Below are 16,294 nucleotides of genomic sequence, written 5' to 3'. Positions count from 1 at the left end.
TCCCCAAACCACTTTTCCTTTGCATGACAGTTTTCCAGCGGTTGTGTTCTAATGTTAAAAGTGCATGATGGTCACCACATGCATACCACATCAAGGTATGATTCAAATGAGTAGCCGTGTTGGTCTGAAGTAGAACAATAAAATCAGAGGTATGTGATTGTGCGACAACCCTTTTTGCGAAATGAATTAGCTGCTCTGTTTTCTAGAAATTCTGGTCAAACGTAAAGATTCCAGGAGTTAAGGTAGATGGTGACCAGAGGCAGGGCTCTTTTGTCAGTAGTGGGGAATATGTGGAATGCCTTCTCCTTGAGGTTAACCTGAAGCCTACACAACTATCTTTTAGACACCATAGGATCATAGAGTTAGAAGGGATCTCCAGGGTCATCAAGTCCAGCCCCCTGCACAATGCAGGAAACGTACACCTACCTGCCCACCTACAGCAACCCCAATTCCATGCCCCCCCTCAAAATAGTAATATATCTGGCAAGTCTGGCCAAAATATTTTTAATCAGACTATTAATTAAGGAATTGATACTTGAGAATGGTTTTATGAGGCTCACTTCATGCTGCTAAATCTTAAAATGTAGTTGGGTTTTTAATATATTGCTAATTTAAACTATTTTATTATATTTTATTTTGTAATCAGACTTAAGCAAGTTCTTTGGAAAGGTGGCATATCAATTTTCTGTCACAAATAAAAAGTTCAGCTAAACTTTCCACCAAAAAACAACTGCCAAAATATAACCCTGAGGCACCAAGTATCACCGCCATCACAATAATTTAAATTTAATCTACTTCCTCAAAGTACATTTGAAGGCCAACCTGAATCTGTTTCCTCATTCAAACTGAATTCAAGGAAATTACTTCCAGGAAATATGATCAGACTGCAATCTTTAAATTGCATCAAGATAGAGTGTCAATTAAGCAGATGATTCTTGATACACATTAGCTATGCTCTTGAGCAGTCTAGTGTGGAAAATAGGTATGTAAAACAGAAATCTGGTAACCCAACAACATCTAATTCCCGTTATAACATACAATAGATGCATTCGGAGATCCTAGATTTGAGAAAATAGTGTGAGAATTTCTCATTATAAGTCCTCAAATAAAAATGTGCAAAATATTTTCAATGACCATGAAGAACAAAAAAGTTTACAATAATATTCTTCTAAAGACCTCTCAATGCCAAAGTATTACAAATGCTTTAAAAATCAAAGTATATCAAAAGGCAACAAATTCTCAAAACCAGGTTAATATATATAAGCAGAGCTATGAACCCAAATATTTGCCTGTTTGTTCCAAAGCAATATGAAATTCAGCTTCACAACCCCCATTCACCCCAATCATTTTTCATTTAGCCACAGCTCTCCTATACATCTACCTGTTTTTCATTCCGTCAGCAGTCTTTCCTGTTTCTTTGTATGAGGTGTTTCCCAGGTTGTCTTTCATTCCCCATCCTCTGTCTACCTTCTCTCTTTTCCTAACACTCAAATTGTCTAACACTTTATTTCTGTTAGTCTACCATTCCATTCCCACCTAAGAACACATAGCTGCCTCTGAATCTAAGCTCCATGGAAGAAATTACCCAACCCAAATGACCTTTTATTTCCCTCATTCTATATTTACCCACTCCTCTCAAGAAGTTAGAGTATTTGTAAACATTCCATGGCCTCATGGCAGTAGATCAGCCAAGGGATAGAAGGCATGCAATGTGGTGAAAGTTATCAATCCTTACATTAGTAAAATAAGAATGTTACGTGAAGCTGCAACTGGCACCTAAACTGAGGAGTCCACAAACTGATTTCAAGGAACTGCTAAAATAACAAATAAATGAAATTAACAACAAAGTAATAGTTTCTATAGCTAGAATTATCATGCAAAAAAACCCAAACAAACTACAAAACTTATCTTTTTGAAATGTGCAATATGAAAATGTGTATAGAAGACGATGCACAGGTTTAGATAATGAGAATTCCTGTGTACACTGCAGACATACAACATTTTTAATCGCATATTTCTTGTCTGAATGTGAATTTTGGTAACAATATGCTACAATGTGTTTAATGAGATTAGGTTACAAAAGAGTTTACTGTTTTCAATGTCTCTCTCTCAATTATTTGGTATATATTTTCAATGTTCTAATACAGGAAACGAAAACATTTATATTTTTGAACCCCAAAACCATGCAAAATTGTACAATTTTAAAAACAGTTATGCATAATCAATGTTATGTTATAAAGTCAATAAAATAAGTTTATAATTTATAGGTAAATATTCTATATATTTCGATTTCTTCAAACATGTCTGTTCTCACTCCTTAAAAAAAAAAAAAAAAACCTCCCCATTTTTGTCCATGGCTTCAAAATTTCCAGAAATTATACATTTTTATATGGCCTGCAGCATCTAAGCCTGATTGCTTCAGGGATCCTTAAATGCACAAATGATCCTCTGCAGCAGGGATAGTCAACCTGTGGTCCTCCAGATGGCAGGGGCTCATGGGAATTGTAGTTGATGGACATCTGGAGGACCACAGGTTGACTACCCCTGCTCTACAGTTTAAAGACCAAGAAAAGGCAATAAGCTTCGGGGATTATGATGCTTGTTCCCCCAGTATAATGCCATCCCTTCCAGAACAATTCTTTGATTGTACAGGAGAAAAATAGTGTGAAGACTCAGGGGAACAAAGTCTTTTGGCCCTATTTCTACCCTTGTTTATATAAATATATAAAAGTACAGGTTTGCAACATTATGTAAACGAAGAGTGAAAATACTCTCTAATTGGGTGGCTTTCCTAAAAAGTGGATGTGCTCCACTAGTTCTGGCACTGACAGCAGTTTTGGATTTTTAAAAAAGTAAAAGATCTACAGCAGCACAATCCTATTGTTTAAATACATGCAGCCACGTTGCAAAACTTTGCCCAAATAGGTGTGTGTTGAACGTTCCCCTCAGCACCACCAATCAATATGCAAAAAGGATGAAAAGGGATAACTCATATATCACAGAGCTCCCCTTTTTTAAAGCCTTCTCATCAAAGCAATGCAAGGTGAGGAAAAACCTGCACCTTCCCAAAGAGCCTGTGCATCCATGCAATTCTGCAATGTCCTACGCGTCAAGAAACGCAGTTCTTTCACACTTGAAATGGGTACCTAAAGCAATATAGACAAGAAACATCAGGGGAAAATCATTTTAAATGAAGATGTGAACAGTTACTCGTGTAAGCTCATATACCTGGCCACAAATTTTGTTAGTCTTCAAGGTGCTGTCTGACTCGTGCTCTTTTCTAGTGCTACAAACACGACTACCTATCCTGATTTGTAGATGTGATTCCCATGGCAACATGTGGGTATGGGTAGCGATCGCAAATGTCCATGGCTAACTGCCTGTGCGTGGAAACGCAGTTCTCTACACTGCTCTGGGAGATGGGTTAAGGCGACTTCCAAGGGTCAATAGCTGAGCAGAGTCTAGTAAAGCTTGGCTGGCCAATAACATACCCAGTAAATAAATAGAAAGGATACTGGAAACGTTATCTGCACATGAAGCGACCGACCCTACCCGGAGGACAGGTCGTTTATTGAAAAGCTATAATAAAGCTCATGCAGTTGTCTCCCCCCTCCTCCAGCCCCGCCCTCGCTTCCGTATTTACAATCCTTCCTCTTCCCTCCAATTCCGTCCTTGCATTGTCAGCGCCACCGCGACCTGCCAATCACCCCAGCCTCAGCCCGATAGGCCCGATGGCTCCTAACCCCGCCCAAGGGAGACCGCAGCATTCTGATTTCGAACCCGCTTGACAGTTGATTGGTCGGCGGAGCCCGTCACTCCCTCCTCCCCCACCCCGCGCACAGGGGCTCCTGAGGGAGCTCCGCGCTTCCGCTATGGGGGAAGGGGGGCGGCCAAACAGTCTCGCTAAGGACGGCGAGGTCCGTTCGCGGACGGAGCGGCCCCCGGGGCCCGTGGCGCCCCCCCCCGCACGCAGCCCCCCCCCGCGGCCCCCCAGCATGGAACAAAGTTTAGAGGACAAGAGGCGCCGCCAAGGGAGGGGGGGGGGGGAGGGAGGGCGGCGGAGGAGGAGGAGGACCTTGAGGCCATTGTAGCCCACCCGAGGGAGGGGGCTCCGCGGACGAGGAAGAGAAGCCCTTTGCCACCGCGATCGGGCAGCCGGGGCTGGCGTGGCGCAGGGGCAGGCATAACAATCACCACGCTCTTCCTGGTTCGCGCTCCAAAAGGAGGCGCAGCGGAGGCAACGCGCACACGCACCCAAGGACGCACGCTTCTGTGCCCGCCAGCAGCAAGCGGACGCCGAGCGCCCGGGGCCCTGCAGCCCAGTCAGGTTGCCATAACGCGCGCTACACGCGCCGCACTGACCACTTCCTGGATTCGCCCGCTGCCCATGACTCCAGCCCAGCGCCAGTGCCGCCCCCGGGAAGAGCCACAGAGCAGCGTGCGCAGCTCCCGGCCCCCTCGCTCCCCCCCTCCCGCGCCCCCAGACGCCCGCCCGCCCCCGCCCCGGTCTAGACGGCCAGCCATTCTCCGTCGCCGCTTACCGGCACGGATGAGCAGATCGAGCTGATTCGTGGGCCCCTCATGCAGGGAAGTCGCCATGTTTATGCCGCTGGAGCGAGCAACAGCAGCGGCGGCGGCGGCGGCTTCGCATTGACCCGCAGGGGCTCCTCCAGCTCGGCCGCGCGCACGCGGGAGCTTGCCGCTCGGCGTGCGCGCACGCACAGCGCGCGCTACAAACGCACGGCCAAGAGCGCCTCCCGCTCGCCGGAGCTCTCTCGCGCCGCGATTCGTTCCCGCGCAAGACCTCTCCGCCTGCAGCGGCAAGGAAGGAGTAACGGCAAAGGAGCGCTTCCTCCTCGCTCGCTCCCTCCCCCGCGCGCGATCCTTCCGCCGCTGGCCTCGGAGACAGGAAGTGCCGAGCGAGCGCTCCTCCTCCAGTCTAGAGCCGCGCGTCTGGAACCACAAACGGCATCTTGCGGAGGCTTCCCCGGGTTTCTGCCAGTCGCTCTTGGACGAGGCCGGCGCAGGGCCCGCTCGGCTCGCTTCCCTCCTCGTCCTCCAGGAAGGCAGGCGGCAGGAGCTGGCCAGACCCCTCGTTGCCGGCGACGAAGCGCTCCTGTGTTCCTGCGGAGTGCTGACCTCTTCGCCAGGTGGATGCCTCGCTCCTTCGTCGGCGTCTTTCGCCCTTCCTTGTCCTGGAAAAAGCCGTCTTGCCCCCTGCAGTGTAGTCCAGTGTCTTGGCTGTCGCGTTGAGGATTTCTGGGATCCGAGGGCGGACCTGGGACTGACAGCTCTCCTTTAAGCCCTGTTATCTAAACAGCAGCAGTCAGCAACTCGGTCATTTGATGGGGAAGACACACAGATGTGACAAGCATGGCAAGTGGCACTGCCTCCTTCGACCCTACCAAGCCAAGGACTGGTTTACACATCCAAGAGACAGAGATGGTAAAGTGGCACGCACCACATGAGAGTACAGGTGGAGGCTCGCCTTTTGGAACGTTGTGCTTTGTTAAAGCCTACTGCAGATATCAAGCAAAGTGAGGCACGACAAAGCTTATCCATGGTGAGGTGAGGAACATTCAAAAGAGGAATCCACTGGCTGCAGTGGGGCAGTCCACTCTACGCCTTCAGTATTCTACATCATTGTTCTGCATGTGTAAACCAGACACCTAACCTCAAATGGCAGGCCATGCCTATTGATGGTGTTATCAGAATCAGAGTACTTTTATTGGCATATATAAGACAACATAGTGAAAGAATTATACCAGCCTTTCTCAACTTTTTATCATTCAGAATCCCGAAACATTCTTCAGGCTTCAAGAAACCCCAGATAGTGGTGTAATTGTGCAGAATATGGTTGGGAAGCATAGCTGTGTGCATACACCCCCAGCACCCCTCCCCTTCCCACACCTTCCATACCCTTCACTGGCCATTTTGGAAAGGGGAGCATAGGTTCACATGACCATGTATGATCATAATTGTTTAACAGATTTAATTGTTTAACAGATTTAAAAACTGTTAGATATTAATTAATTCCCAGTCATTCAAGAAACCCTTCTAGGGCTATAAAGAAACCCCAGGGTTTCACAAAACCCAGGTTGGGAAAGCAGAACAACTGGGGAGAGAGGGCTGCCATGGCGCAGGACTGAAACTGGGGGGGGGGGCTTTCTTTTCAGCTCCTGCCTCCCTGACAAGCTGGTGGCAAAACCCACTCTGTGGATGTTCTCTGCTCCCGAAGGAGAATTAGACATTTAAATAGTTACAGAGTTCATGAAATCATGACTATGATTGAGAATAGCCAACAATATATTGGCTACTATCACAGTAAACATAGGGTCTTTGTTGCTTAATATTACATTAATCAAATGCTTCTCATCCACACAGAACAATTAATTTTTTTTCTAGTAGCCTACTAAAGGACGAAGCAGTTGAACAAACCTAGAACATTCAATAAGTATATAAAAAACTTAGTCAGGAACATCACACCCACAAAAACAGTCTCTTAGAAGCAGGAATTTGGAGAAATCTGCCCTGAGTTGCATTTGCAGGGAAGGTGTTTAAACAGGCTTACAGATATGCTCTTCTTAAGCGGTATATGTCTAAAGTTTAGAGGTATATTGGGATTGTTTTATATGATATGGAGATATCGCAAAAATGAGGTGAGCTGAAAGGGATCCCGATAATTGGCCGTATGTCTTCCAGACTCTGCATCATTACTGTTGCAATTACCACTTCCTCTTGGACAACCAGCAATGGAATATCCAGGCCAATGGTCTGCAGTTTGTGAATTGCTTTATTAAACCAGTTGGGTGAATATTAATGGTGTTATTTTATCTAGAACACTAGTCAGAAGAAAGCTGAGGTGGTAAACATGTTTGTATTGAACATTAATGTTATACTAGATAGTTCCACAGGAGTTCCCTTAACCACAAGATACATGCTTTATTCTATCAAGCCAAGATCCATCTGACCCAGCATTATATTATATGCCTTGGTAAACTTGCAAGCAGGGCACAAAGGTAATTGCTATTATCACAAATAAGCATTAATGTCACTATCCTCCAGGAAGTTGTATAAATTAAACAAAACTAATTCAGCAACAAGTAGTGCCAGTCAGCAGGTCATAGCTGCAACCATAAGCACGCTTACCTGAAAACAAATCCCACTGAATTTAGGCAAACACTATACAGCAGTTTTCAGCACTGCTGCCTAGTCCCATTCATCTACATATTTATTTAGGTAAAGGTATCCCCTGTGCAAGCACCAGGTCATGTCTGACCCTTCGGGTGACGCCCTCTAGCGTTTTCATGGCAGACTCAATACGGAGTGGTTTGCCAGTGCCTTCCCCTGTCATTACCGTTTACCCCCCAGCAAGCTGGGTACTCATTTTACCAACCTCGGAAGGATGGAAGGCTGAGTCGACCTTGAGCCGGCTGCTGGGATCAAACTCCCAGCCTCATGGGCAGAGCTTTCACACTGCATGTCAGCTGCCTTACCACTCTGTGCCACAAGAGGCTCTAAGGCTGCCAATAAAGTCCAGCAAATCCAAAGAAAAATCCCAATTTTTTAGAAAAAATATATTTTTTAAAATTAAAACTGAATTATGTAAGCCACTTTTGGTCCCTATTGGGAAGAAAAGCTGGGGAGAAAGTAAATAAACCATGATTTCTAAATACATGCAGGCAATTATGGCAGCAAGGAGATTAGCAGAATTCAAGGGGTACTATTTCTGCAGCTGCATTGGTGAAGAGCTTAAAAAGTGCAGAAAAGGGCATCACTGAATTGATCTATTGCCCAACTTCTGCAGTCTACCTTGCATTTTCAAGGGATGCTTGGGAAGAGAGGAGCAACTAGGCCACAAACTATTTTGAGCTGCGTTATCTGCATACAGAGCCACCACAAAAAGGCTGTAGGGCAGAAGTAGTTGCTGGGGATAGGAAGGGGGGCAGTGAAGTTTGTGGAGGGGAGAGAACAAGAAGGAAGGGGAATCTGGAAGCAGCCATAAGAAAAAGGAAGTACGGATGAAGGATGGAACAAAACAGTCAGAGCCAGTAGGGAAGCAGAACCAATGGTAGTGAATGCTGGTAAAGAGAAGGGAAAGTAGGAACTGCAGCAACAATGGCAAAAAGTGGGGCGGGGAGGTGGAGAAAGATGGGGCAGAAAGACTCAGGAGAAACAGAATGTCTTCTTCCCTCCCAGAAGTCTTCACAGTCCTCACTTGTTATAGTTAACATACATGCTAGAATGCACTTAAATACTATTTATACACAAAGTTACATACAATTAATGCAGGTCTTACATAAGCACACACAAAATTCAAGTAGAATCTGAAAACTTGCACCATATTTACCATATGGAAGTTCAAACAGCACTGTTCAGTTATGAGTAGTAAAACCTTAAACATACTAATTCTACTAAGCATGCAGAGAAAATGAAATTGATATTTTAAAAAGCAAGCAAGATCTACATGGGAAATCTGCTTCTCCTTCATTAAATATAAGAATTACTATGGCAGTATCAAGGTTTCTTCTTCCAAATCAAGTATTGCAGATTTATGCAAAAGGTTTCATGCATCATTTGGGTCCAGCAGAAAATATGACAGAATAGATGGGACAGTTTTTGACAATTCCCCTGTCATTGTTCCTGTTGCCCTGCCAACAGAGGAATCACTTCAAGGAACATCTGGGGATGCAGCCTAAATTGGCAGGGGGCAGAGAGAAAGAATTCACACTCCATTGATGGGAATTCCTTCTGTCAGGAAAAGCTTTCTACTGGATCTGTTCCAAAACAGAGCATCCTACAGTTCCCCCAAAGTCAAAAAGCAACTTACAATTATATGTGTTTCTTCAGTGACAGCTGATTTAGTATTTAAAGCAACTTTCATATATAGAAATTATACATCGCAGAGCCACCACAAGGAGGCTATAGGGCAGAAGTAGTAGGGTTAGGAAAGAAGGGGCAGAAACTGCCTTTCCACTTATGCCCCACAGAGAGCACTACGCTCCACCAACAACAACAAACTGTGTGATCTCTGATCCCAGGGAAGCTTGCCTGACCTCAACCAGAGCCAGGGCTTTCTCTGTCCTGGTCCCCACTTCATGGAATGAGCTCCCAGACAACATCAGAGCCCTGCCAGAGTGAAAACAATTCTGCAGGGCCTGCAAACTGGAGCTCTTCCACCAGGTTTTCGATCGAGGCAAGTGAGCCTACCACCAACCAGAGCTCAGAGGTCCCTCCCAACCACCAAACTGCACTAATAAAAAAAGAATCTGAATCAGCAGTGCAGTAAAACCAAGTCCCATTGTTGAACACCAAACTGGAGTGATAACACCAAGTTGTTCAACATTAAATTATGTTACGAAAATTTATACAAATTCTCACTTTTAAAAATGTTATACATTTCAAACCAAGATGTTGTATTGTACTATACTATGAAGGTTCAAATGTAAATGGGATGGATGGATAATTTGTAAAACTACTTCAGTTACCTAAAGCAGTCTTTTTTTTCACTGCAGCTATCTTGATTTTGCACAAAATACAGATAATTTCTCAGTACTTTTGTTTAGTACTGGGACCAAATACAGCACTCCAGTTGGAGGGGGATGATTTTCACCAGCTCCTCCTAGGACTTCCACACCACTCAAGTCTGTTTGTGGAGGTTCCCTGAATTCTGGAGGCAAGATGGGGAAAGTAGGAAAGCTCCATTTTGCTGGTGGAGTACAACTTGCAGTAATTTTGGATATAGCCCATTTCAAACCAAAATTCTGTTAATGCCATATGCCAACTTCAACTGCCAAGAAATGGGGATGCACAAGAGTGTATTTAGAAATTCAATATTCCCCTGCAAAAAATGGTTACATTGTTGTTGTTGTTGTTGTTGTTAGGTGCGAAGTTGTGTCCAACCCATCGCAACCCCATGGACAATGATCCTCCAGGCCTTCCTGTCTATAATAATGGTTATATTATTATTATTATTATTATTATTATTTAGATTTATTTCCCGCCACTCCCAAGAATGGTTTGTGGCGGGTTACAAATTGTTCCCATTAAAACCCTATTACAACAATAAAGTACAATGAATCAAAACAAATAAAAAATATGGCAGTATTATTCAATTCTCTGATCCCTCCAGACACATATCTAAACAAGGGAATAGGGAGAGGTGGCCATCAATGACACATGGCCGAACGTTGCTTAGCACCAGGGGGCCCCAATCAGATCTTCCACCCACCCTGGCCTCAACCATAGACCTGGCGGAAGAGCTCCGTTTTGCAGTCCCTGTGAAATGCTGAGAGCTCCTGCAGGGCCTGCAGCTCAACTGGGAGCTCATTTCACCAGGTAGGGGCCAGGACCAGAAAGGCCCGGGCCTTGGTTGAGGCCAGGCGTGCTTCCCTGGAGCCGGGAACAACCAGCACTATGCGGGGGGCATAGGGCAACAGGCAGTCCCTCAGGTATGTGGGTCCCAGACCTCAAAGGGCCTTGAAGAACAAAACCAAAGCCTTTTACCAGATCTGGGTAGCAACTGGCAATCAATGCAGCTGCCTCAGCACAGGCTGGTTGTGGGCCCTCCAAGATATTCTTGTGAGTACCCTAGCAGCTCCATTTTGTACCAGCTGCAATTTCCGAATCAGGGACAATGGCAGGCCTGCGTAGAGTGAGTTACAGAAATCTATTCTGGAGGTGACCATAAAGCACATATTTCACAGCAAAATAACAAACCTGATGTCTAAAAATTAATGTTACAGATTCTTCAAGCAGCATTTTGACACTTCTGTTAAACTAAATAGTTCCACAAGAGTTCCCTTAATCACAAAATGCATGCCCTGTTACATCAAGCCAAGGTCCACCTGATTCAGCAGTACATCAAGAGGACTTAACTACTACAACAGTTAATTTACAAAAGAGGCAAAAATGTTTTATAACCTAACATATGAAAATTCAGAGAAAAACATTTCAAATTTATGCTTATGAAATTGACAGTGTAGTAAGTGATTACAAGTATTTGTAGTGATCTGACATAATCTGAAAAAGAAAGAAAACTTGTTTCAGAACATAAACCAGTATTTTTCATTAAAGGGGCTAAAGGGTTTTCTGTATTTTTATAACCCACCCTTATTTATAACTGCATTGTTCAATTTTTCTATGTGTAATCAAAAAAGTTATACATACCAACATTGTTCTCTGCCTCAGGTTTTCTTCTACTGTGTGGTAATCATGAAGGAGCTTCTGTTAAGTTCTGTGTTTTTCATTTAACATCTTCTACCTCTCTGTGGCAATAATATTTTTATAATTAAAAGGCTTTGCTTGTGCCACAGGGAGGATTTCTGATGTGAAGTCAAGAACCAGAAAATGTTGAATGTTTAAAAAGTACCAGCTTATCTAAAAAGAAAACACTTCTCACATGATCTTATTGTTATGGAAAAAATAAATTCTCACCCATTCTAAAAAACTTAAAAGCACACACAGAGTCACATTTCATTTGAAGTCAAGTGATAACTCCTCTATTAACCTATTTTCTTAAGCAAGAGAGTCTTTATTTTGTTTTAGGAAAGAAGTCATGGCCTCAAAACTCCCCTTTCTTTTATTTTTCTTTACATCAACTTGTACAGAAAGTTCAAAGTGCATTTAAAATATATCTGCCTATGTATGTAAAAGGCTTGGTGGCCGTGTTTGGGCAAAAAATCAGGACAAATTCTTAAAGTACATAAATACATAGCTGTTCCATGATATACTTTTCTGCGAATGAAGACAGACAGGGTGTTCTTGGTTATAGCAGAACAGATACTGAATAGTATTTTCACTGTATTAACTGCTAATGCAGAACATCCTTAGCATCTAATTTAGACACATATGTAGAAATATTCTATTAATTTTTGTGGAAGGTGGGAGGAGGGGTTGGTATGTATATTTATGGCCCAGCTAAGATGATAGAATGACAGGTAGACAGTAAAGATTTAAAATGATTGGCAAAAATACCTAATTGAAAATTATAACCAACTGATTGATATGGCTTTAACTGAAAGTCTCAATGAAAATATTTCTAAAGATCCTGCAAGATTGGCTATCAGGCACCTTACAAAACTGCTTAATATTAAAGGAATTACCATAGCTAATATTTTAATCAGTTTTTAGAATCAGAGCTATTCCCTATTATAACCACACACCAGAATAGTCTGAAAAATTAACAATTTTAAAAACCATCAGCACTGCAAAAATCCAAGTGTAAAGAAAACACCAGTTTTAACAAGCACTTTTGGCTGGTTAGCTGTGTTTTTTTTGTCAGGAAAAAAATGACAGCAATCTTACACCCCAGGAGGCAAACCATTTGTTAGCTTTGAATATTAATTAAAAGGAGAATAAAGTTCCTTAACCAAATTTTACACAGGAAGATCAGAGGTAGAATATTTGTGCGGTACACACAATGGCTGGATTTTAAAGTTCCCTAGGAGTGATTTTTTTCCTTATTACCCATTCTTGTTTCAGAAGAAAGAGGACATATTTTAATATGAAATCCAAACTTTGGGAAAGACTAACAAAATAAAATTTTTAACTTACCTGTTTTTACATTTTCAGTCTCAATTTCTTGTTCTTCTGCAACATCTTGTAGAAGGTAAGTTTCATCATCATATACAAAGATCTGGGCAGCATATCCTTGTTCTACTCTCGCACTTGGCACCGGCTCTACAATCACTGCTGGATATTCAGAGACTGGGTCATTCTCCTATAAGGGTGAGAAAGTGTGTCAGTAGTTCATCACCATAATTGAATCCACGAAAACATCTGAAGAACATTATCAACCCTGCAGCTATACCAGAAATGCATCAGAGCAGTCCTGATATGCAGAATCCATTGCATGTGATTAATAAGTAATGTGTTGTTGTCATGAAGCTACCAAATGCCAAAATACTCCCTACAGAAATATTGCAAATTGGAATAATTATGGCAAAAATGCAGCCAAATGAATGCAGCCAAAATGAACCACTTCTAAATTATAATTTAATGGGGTTTCAATTGGATAGCTAAGCATAATCCTCACATACAGGATTTTGATCACTGCCAAGGTCCACATTACTTGGGCTCTAATATTGAATAGATATTTGCCATTATCTTGGAACATGAAAGCTGTACTTTTTTGTTTTCAATATCAGACATGAGATGGGATCCCATGAAGGATTTCTGCTGGCAGATCCATGGGTAGGTGGATGTTCTGCCAGTTCCCCCCATGCTGCGTCTAGGGGGTCCCTTATGTCCTAGAAGCAAAATGGGGGGGGGAGGGTTAGACTGCAACAAGAAGCAGGAAATCACATCTACTGTTAGAGATTGCTTGTATCAGTAGAACTTTCTGCTGGAACCAACCCATAGTTTAAATTGCATAGGCCAAGCCTGTTCTATTCATTTTAAGGTTAAGAACATGAAGATTACTAATCATACTGTATGTGTTTATCTCATCAAATCTGTATTGTATCAAATACCATATTTCCTCCTACTATAAACTGATAAGTCTTCACGAAACAATCTCCTTTACAACCTGCACCTCTACTAACCATTAATCAACATTTATGAATACTGCATGAGAACGGGCTATTTAACATTTCCTGACCTCGCCTTGAATTTGTACTCCATTGCTGTCAAATTCCAGGCCCGAACCTCCACTGTCAACTACTGCTGATGTCATGGTGCATTCCTTGGAATGATTAGAAGGATTGTGGCAAAGTAGCCAAATATTCCCAATGATGGTAATGCTGGAAGCTTGAGATATAGGAAGTTTGTCAACCAAGAAGAAATGTTTCAAAATTCAACTTCTCTGCTACTATGATTAGAAATCCTGAAAGAAATGTGAAAAGTAAGTTAAAATAGGAGTTTAAATGTACATCAAAAAAGGGTGTCAGTTAATAAAACAAAAAAGAATCTGATACTTTTAATACTCTGAATAGACTTAATGTTATGGCATCACTTGAGAGTTAGAGATTTATTTCAGATCTGTAGAATCTATTTCTACTGTATACATTACATTTGCTATTATTTTTAGGCCAAATTTTGGATTAGATTTTCATATATACTCAATATTGCTCGTTTCATACAAAAACTAGTGAACTTAATTACTATATTCGTAAGAATGCAAGTGTTTTGATATAGAATAATTAGCTGAATCAATCAAACGTTTTCAATTTAACCTAGTCTAATTCAAAGGCAGGGAGTCCCTGATACAAGGTACACCTTTTTAAAAAAATTAAATACCTCTAAGCACACGTATGCCATTTTTCCTTATCCACACGACGTTGCTCATTCCCAAACTAAAAACTAGAACAGTGTTTCCAATAGACAGTATGTTTGGATTACCGACAGACAACCCCATCTACAATATCATTTTCTCATTGCCTTCCAAAAAGAAACAAGACCAATCTCACACTATCTTAATCAAATCACTATTTCACAGTATTGTGCAAAGTTATAGAATCATAGAGTTGGAAGGGATCTCATGGGTCATTTAGTCCAATCCACTGCACTGTGCAGGACACTCCCAACCCTATCTCTCATCTACTGTAACCTGCCACCCCTTTGAATCTTCAAAGAATTAGTTTCTCCATCAGATGACTATCCAGCTTCTGTTTAAAAATCTCAAAAGATGGAGAACCCACCACCTCCCGGGGAAGCCTGTTACACTGAGAAACCGCTCTGTCAGGAACTTCTTCTGGATGTTTAGGCGGGATGTTTTTTGAATTAATTTCATCCCACTAGTTCAAATGCTTGCAGGGGCTCATGGGAATTGTAGTTCATGGACATCTGGAGGAACAGGTTTGACTACCCCTGTCCTGGAAGACAGAAGGAAAAGGAAAAAGTTTTACCCAATTCTAGAACAGCATTTGTGTGGTCAGTAGCTTGCCAGTCTCATCCCATACATATCAGCAACTCATTGCTTTAAATCAGGGATTTCCAACCAGGGGTCCATGGACCCCCCCTGGAGTTCGCAGGAGCTCCAGAGGGGGTCTGTGGTCTTTCTCCTCCTGCCACAAGCTAGGGAACCAGCTGTTTCCATTGCTCCTCCTTCCTGCCATCTGAGCATGAGTGAGTTTCTGCACCTGGGAGGAGGTGGGGCCTGCATGCCTACTCCCACCTTAAACTGTCTCCTGTCTCTCCCCCCCCCCCCAGTACTCCTCAAGGCTCCCTGTCAACATGGGTGGTGATGACACTTCTGGTGACATCACTTCCAGGCATGCTGCAGGGAGTTATGGCTAGTTGACATCATTTCCAGGGCTCCTCAAAGCCTGAAAAAAATTATTTCAAGGGCTCCTCCAAGGTCAAAGGTTTGAGAAAGGCTGCTTTAAATTAACATTTTTCACTTGTGACCTGTTTGGCTGCTAGGTATTTAGGAATATTAGCCAGAGTGGTGTAGCAGAGTATCAGAATAGGATGCAGGAGACCCAGGGTTGAATCTCCTCTGCCATGGAAGCTCACTGGGTGACCCTAAACAAATAAAATACTCAACCTAAAATACTCAACCTAATCTACCTCACAGGGTCCTTGCAAGGATAAAACAGAGTGCAGAATTAGGTAAGCAGCTTTGGATACTTAAATCCAGAGAATAAAGCCATTAGCAGAAATAAACTATCTTTCTACTAATCTGAGAAAAGCCCCAAATTTGCAAAAAAATCTTAAATCTCTCCCTCCCATTACCACCAATAATACCAATAATACAAGCAGCGTCAGTACCTATAACTACAAAAATATTTTCAGAGGCTAGCTGTACTGGTCTACTGCAGAAGAACTAAATTCAAGTCCAGTAGCACTTTAGAGACCAACAAGATTTTGGGTGAATGAGATTTCAAGAGTTGGTATTTCTGTTGACAGACAGCCATCTGAATACATTCCCAGATTCTCTGGCCACATATTTGGAGGACATGATGGATTGGCTCAAGCAGAGTCAGCTGAAGTTGAATCCAGCTAAGATAGAGGTCCTATGGCTGGATCAGCATGACATGGGTGATGCAGTGCAACTTCCAGCTCTGGATAGGGTCAAACTAACATTTTCAACCACAATCAAGAGGTTTCAACCACAATCAAGATGTGATTCTGGATGCCACCTTATCTATGGAGGCCAAGCTCATAAATGTCACCCATACCAAGCATAATCTTGGCCAGGCCCAACAATCTGCACCCTACTTATCAGCATCCTGTCTAGTCATTGTGATCCATGGAACAGTCACCTCCAGGTTACACTAGTGTAACTCAGTGTACGAAAGGCTATCTTTGAGGCTGTTCCAGAAACTCGAAATGGTCCAGAATGCAGCTGCTG

General features: G+C 42.7%; 1 protein-coding gene across 9 annotated transcripts in view; it reads right to left on the bottom strand.

Annotated features, from left to right (window-relative positions):
* ELF2 (E74 like ETS transcription factor 2) overlaps positions 1-16,294 on the bottom strand; it is a 42,307-nt gene that overhangs the window by 16,128 nt on the left and 9,885 nt on the right. For 4 of the 9 annotated variants that reach the window (XM_077300266.1, XM_077300269.1, XM_077300265.1 and 1 more), the window contains exons 2-3: positions 13,601-13,825; positions 12,556-12,721 (exon numbers count right to left, since the gene is read on the bottom strand). In XM_077300266.1, coding sequence (XP_077156381.1) covers positions 12,556-12,721; positions 13,601-13,675 — 241 coding nt within the window. In that variant the 5' untranslated portion in view covers positions 13,676-13,825. Of the gene's footprint in view, positions 1-4,254; positions 4,274-4,541; positions 6,125-12,555; positions 12,722-13,600; positions 13,826-16,294 lie in introns of those variants that run through there. The other 5 variants (XM_077300268.1, XM_077300272.1, XM_077300271.1 and 2 more) reach the window with 4 other exon arrangements.

The sequence above is a fragment of the Paroedura picta genome, chromosome 10 (assembly GCF_049243985.1).
Source record: "Paroedura picta isolate Pp20150507F chromosome 10, Ppicta_v3.0, whole genome shotgun sequence".
Classification (NCBI taxonomy): domain Eukaryota; kingdom Metazoa; phylum Chordata; class Lepidosauria; order Squamata; family Gekkonidae; genus Paroedura; species Paroedura picta.
This window is presented reverse-complemented; position numbering and strand designations above follow the sequence as displayed.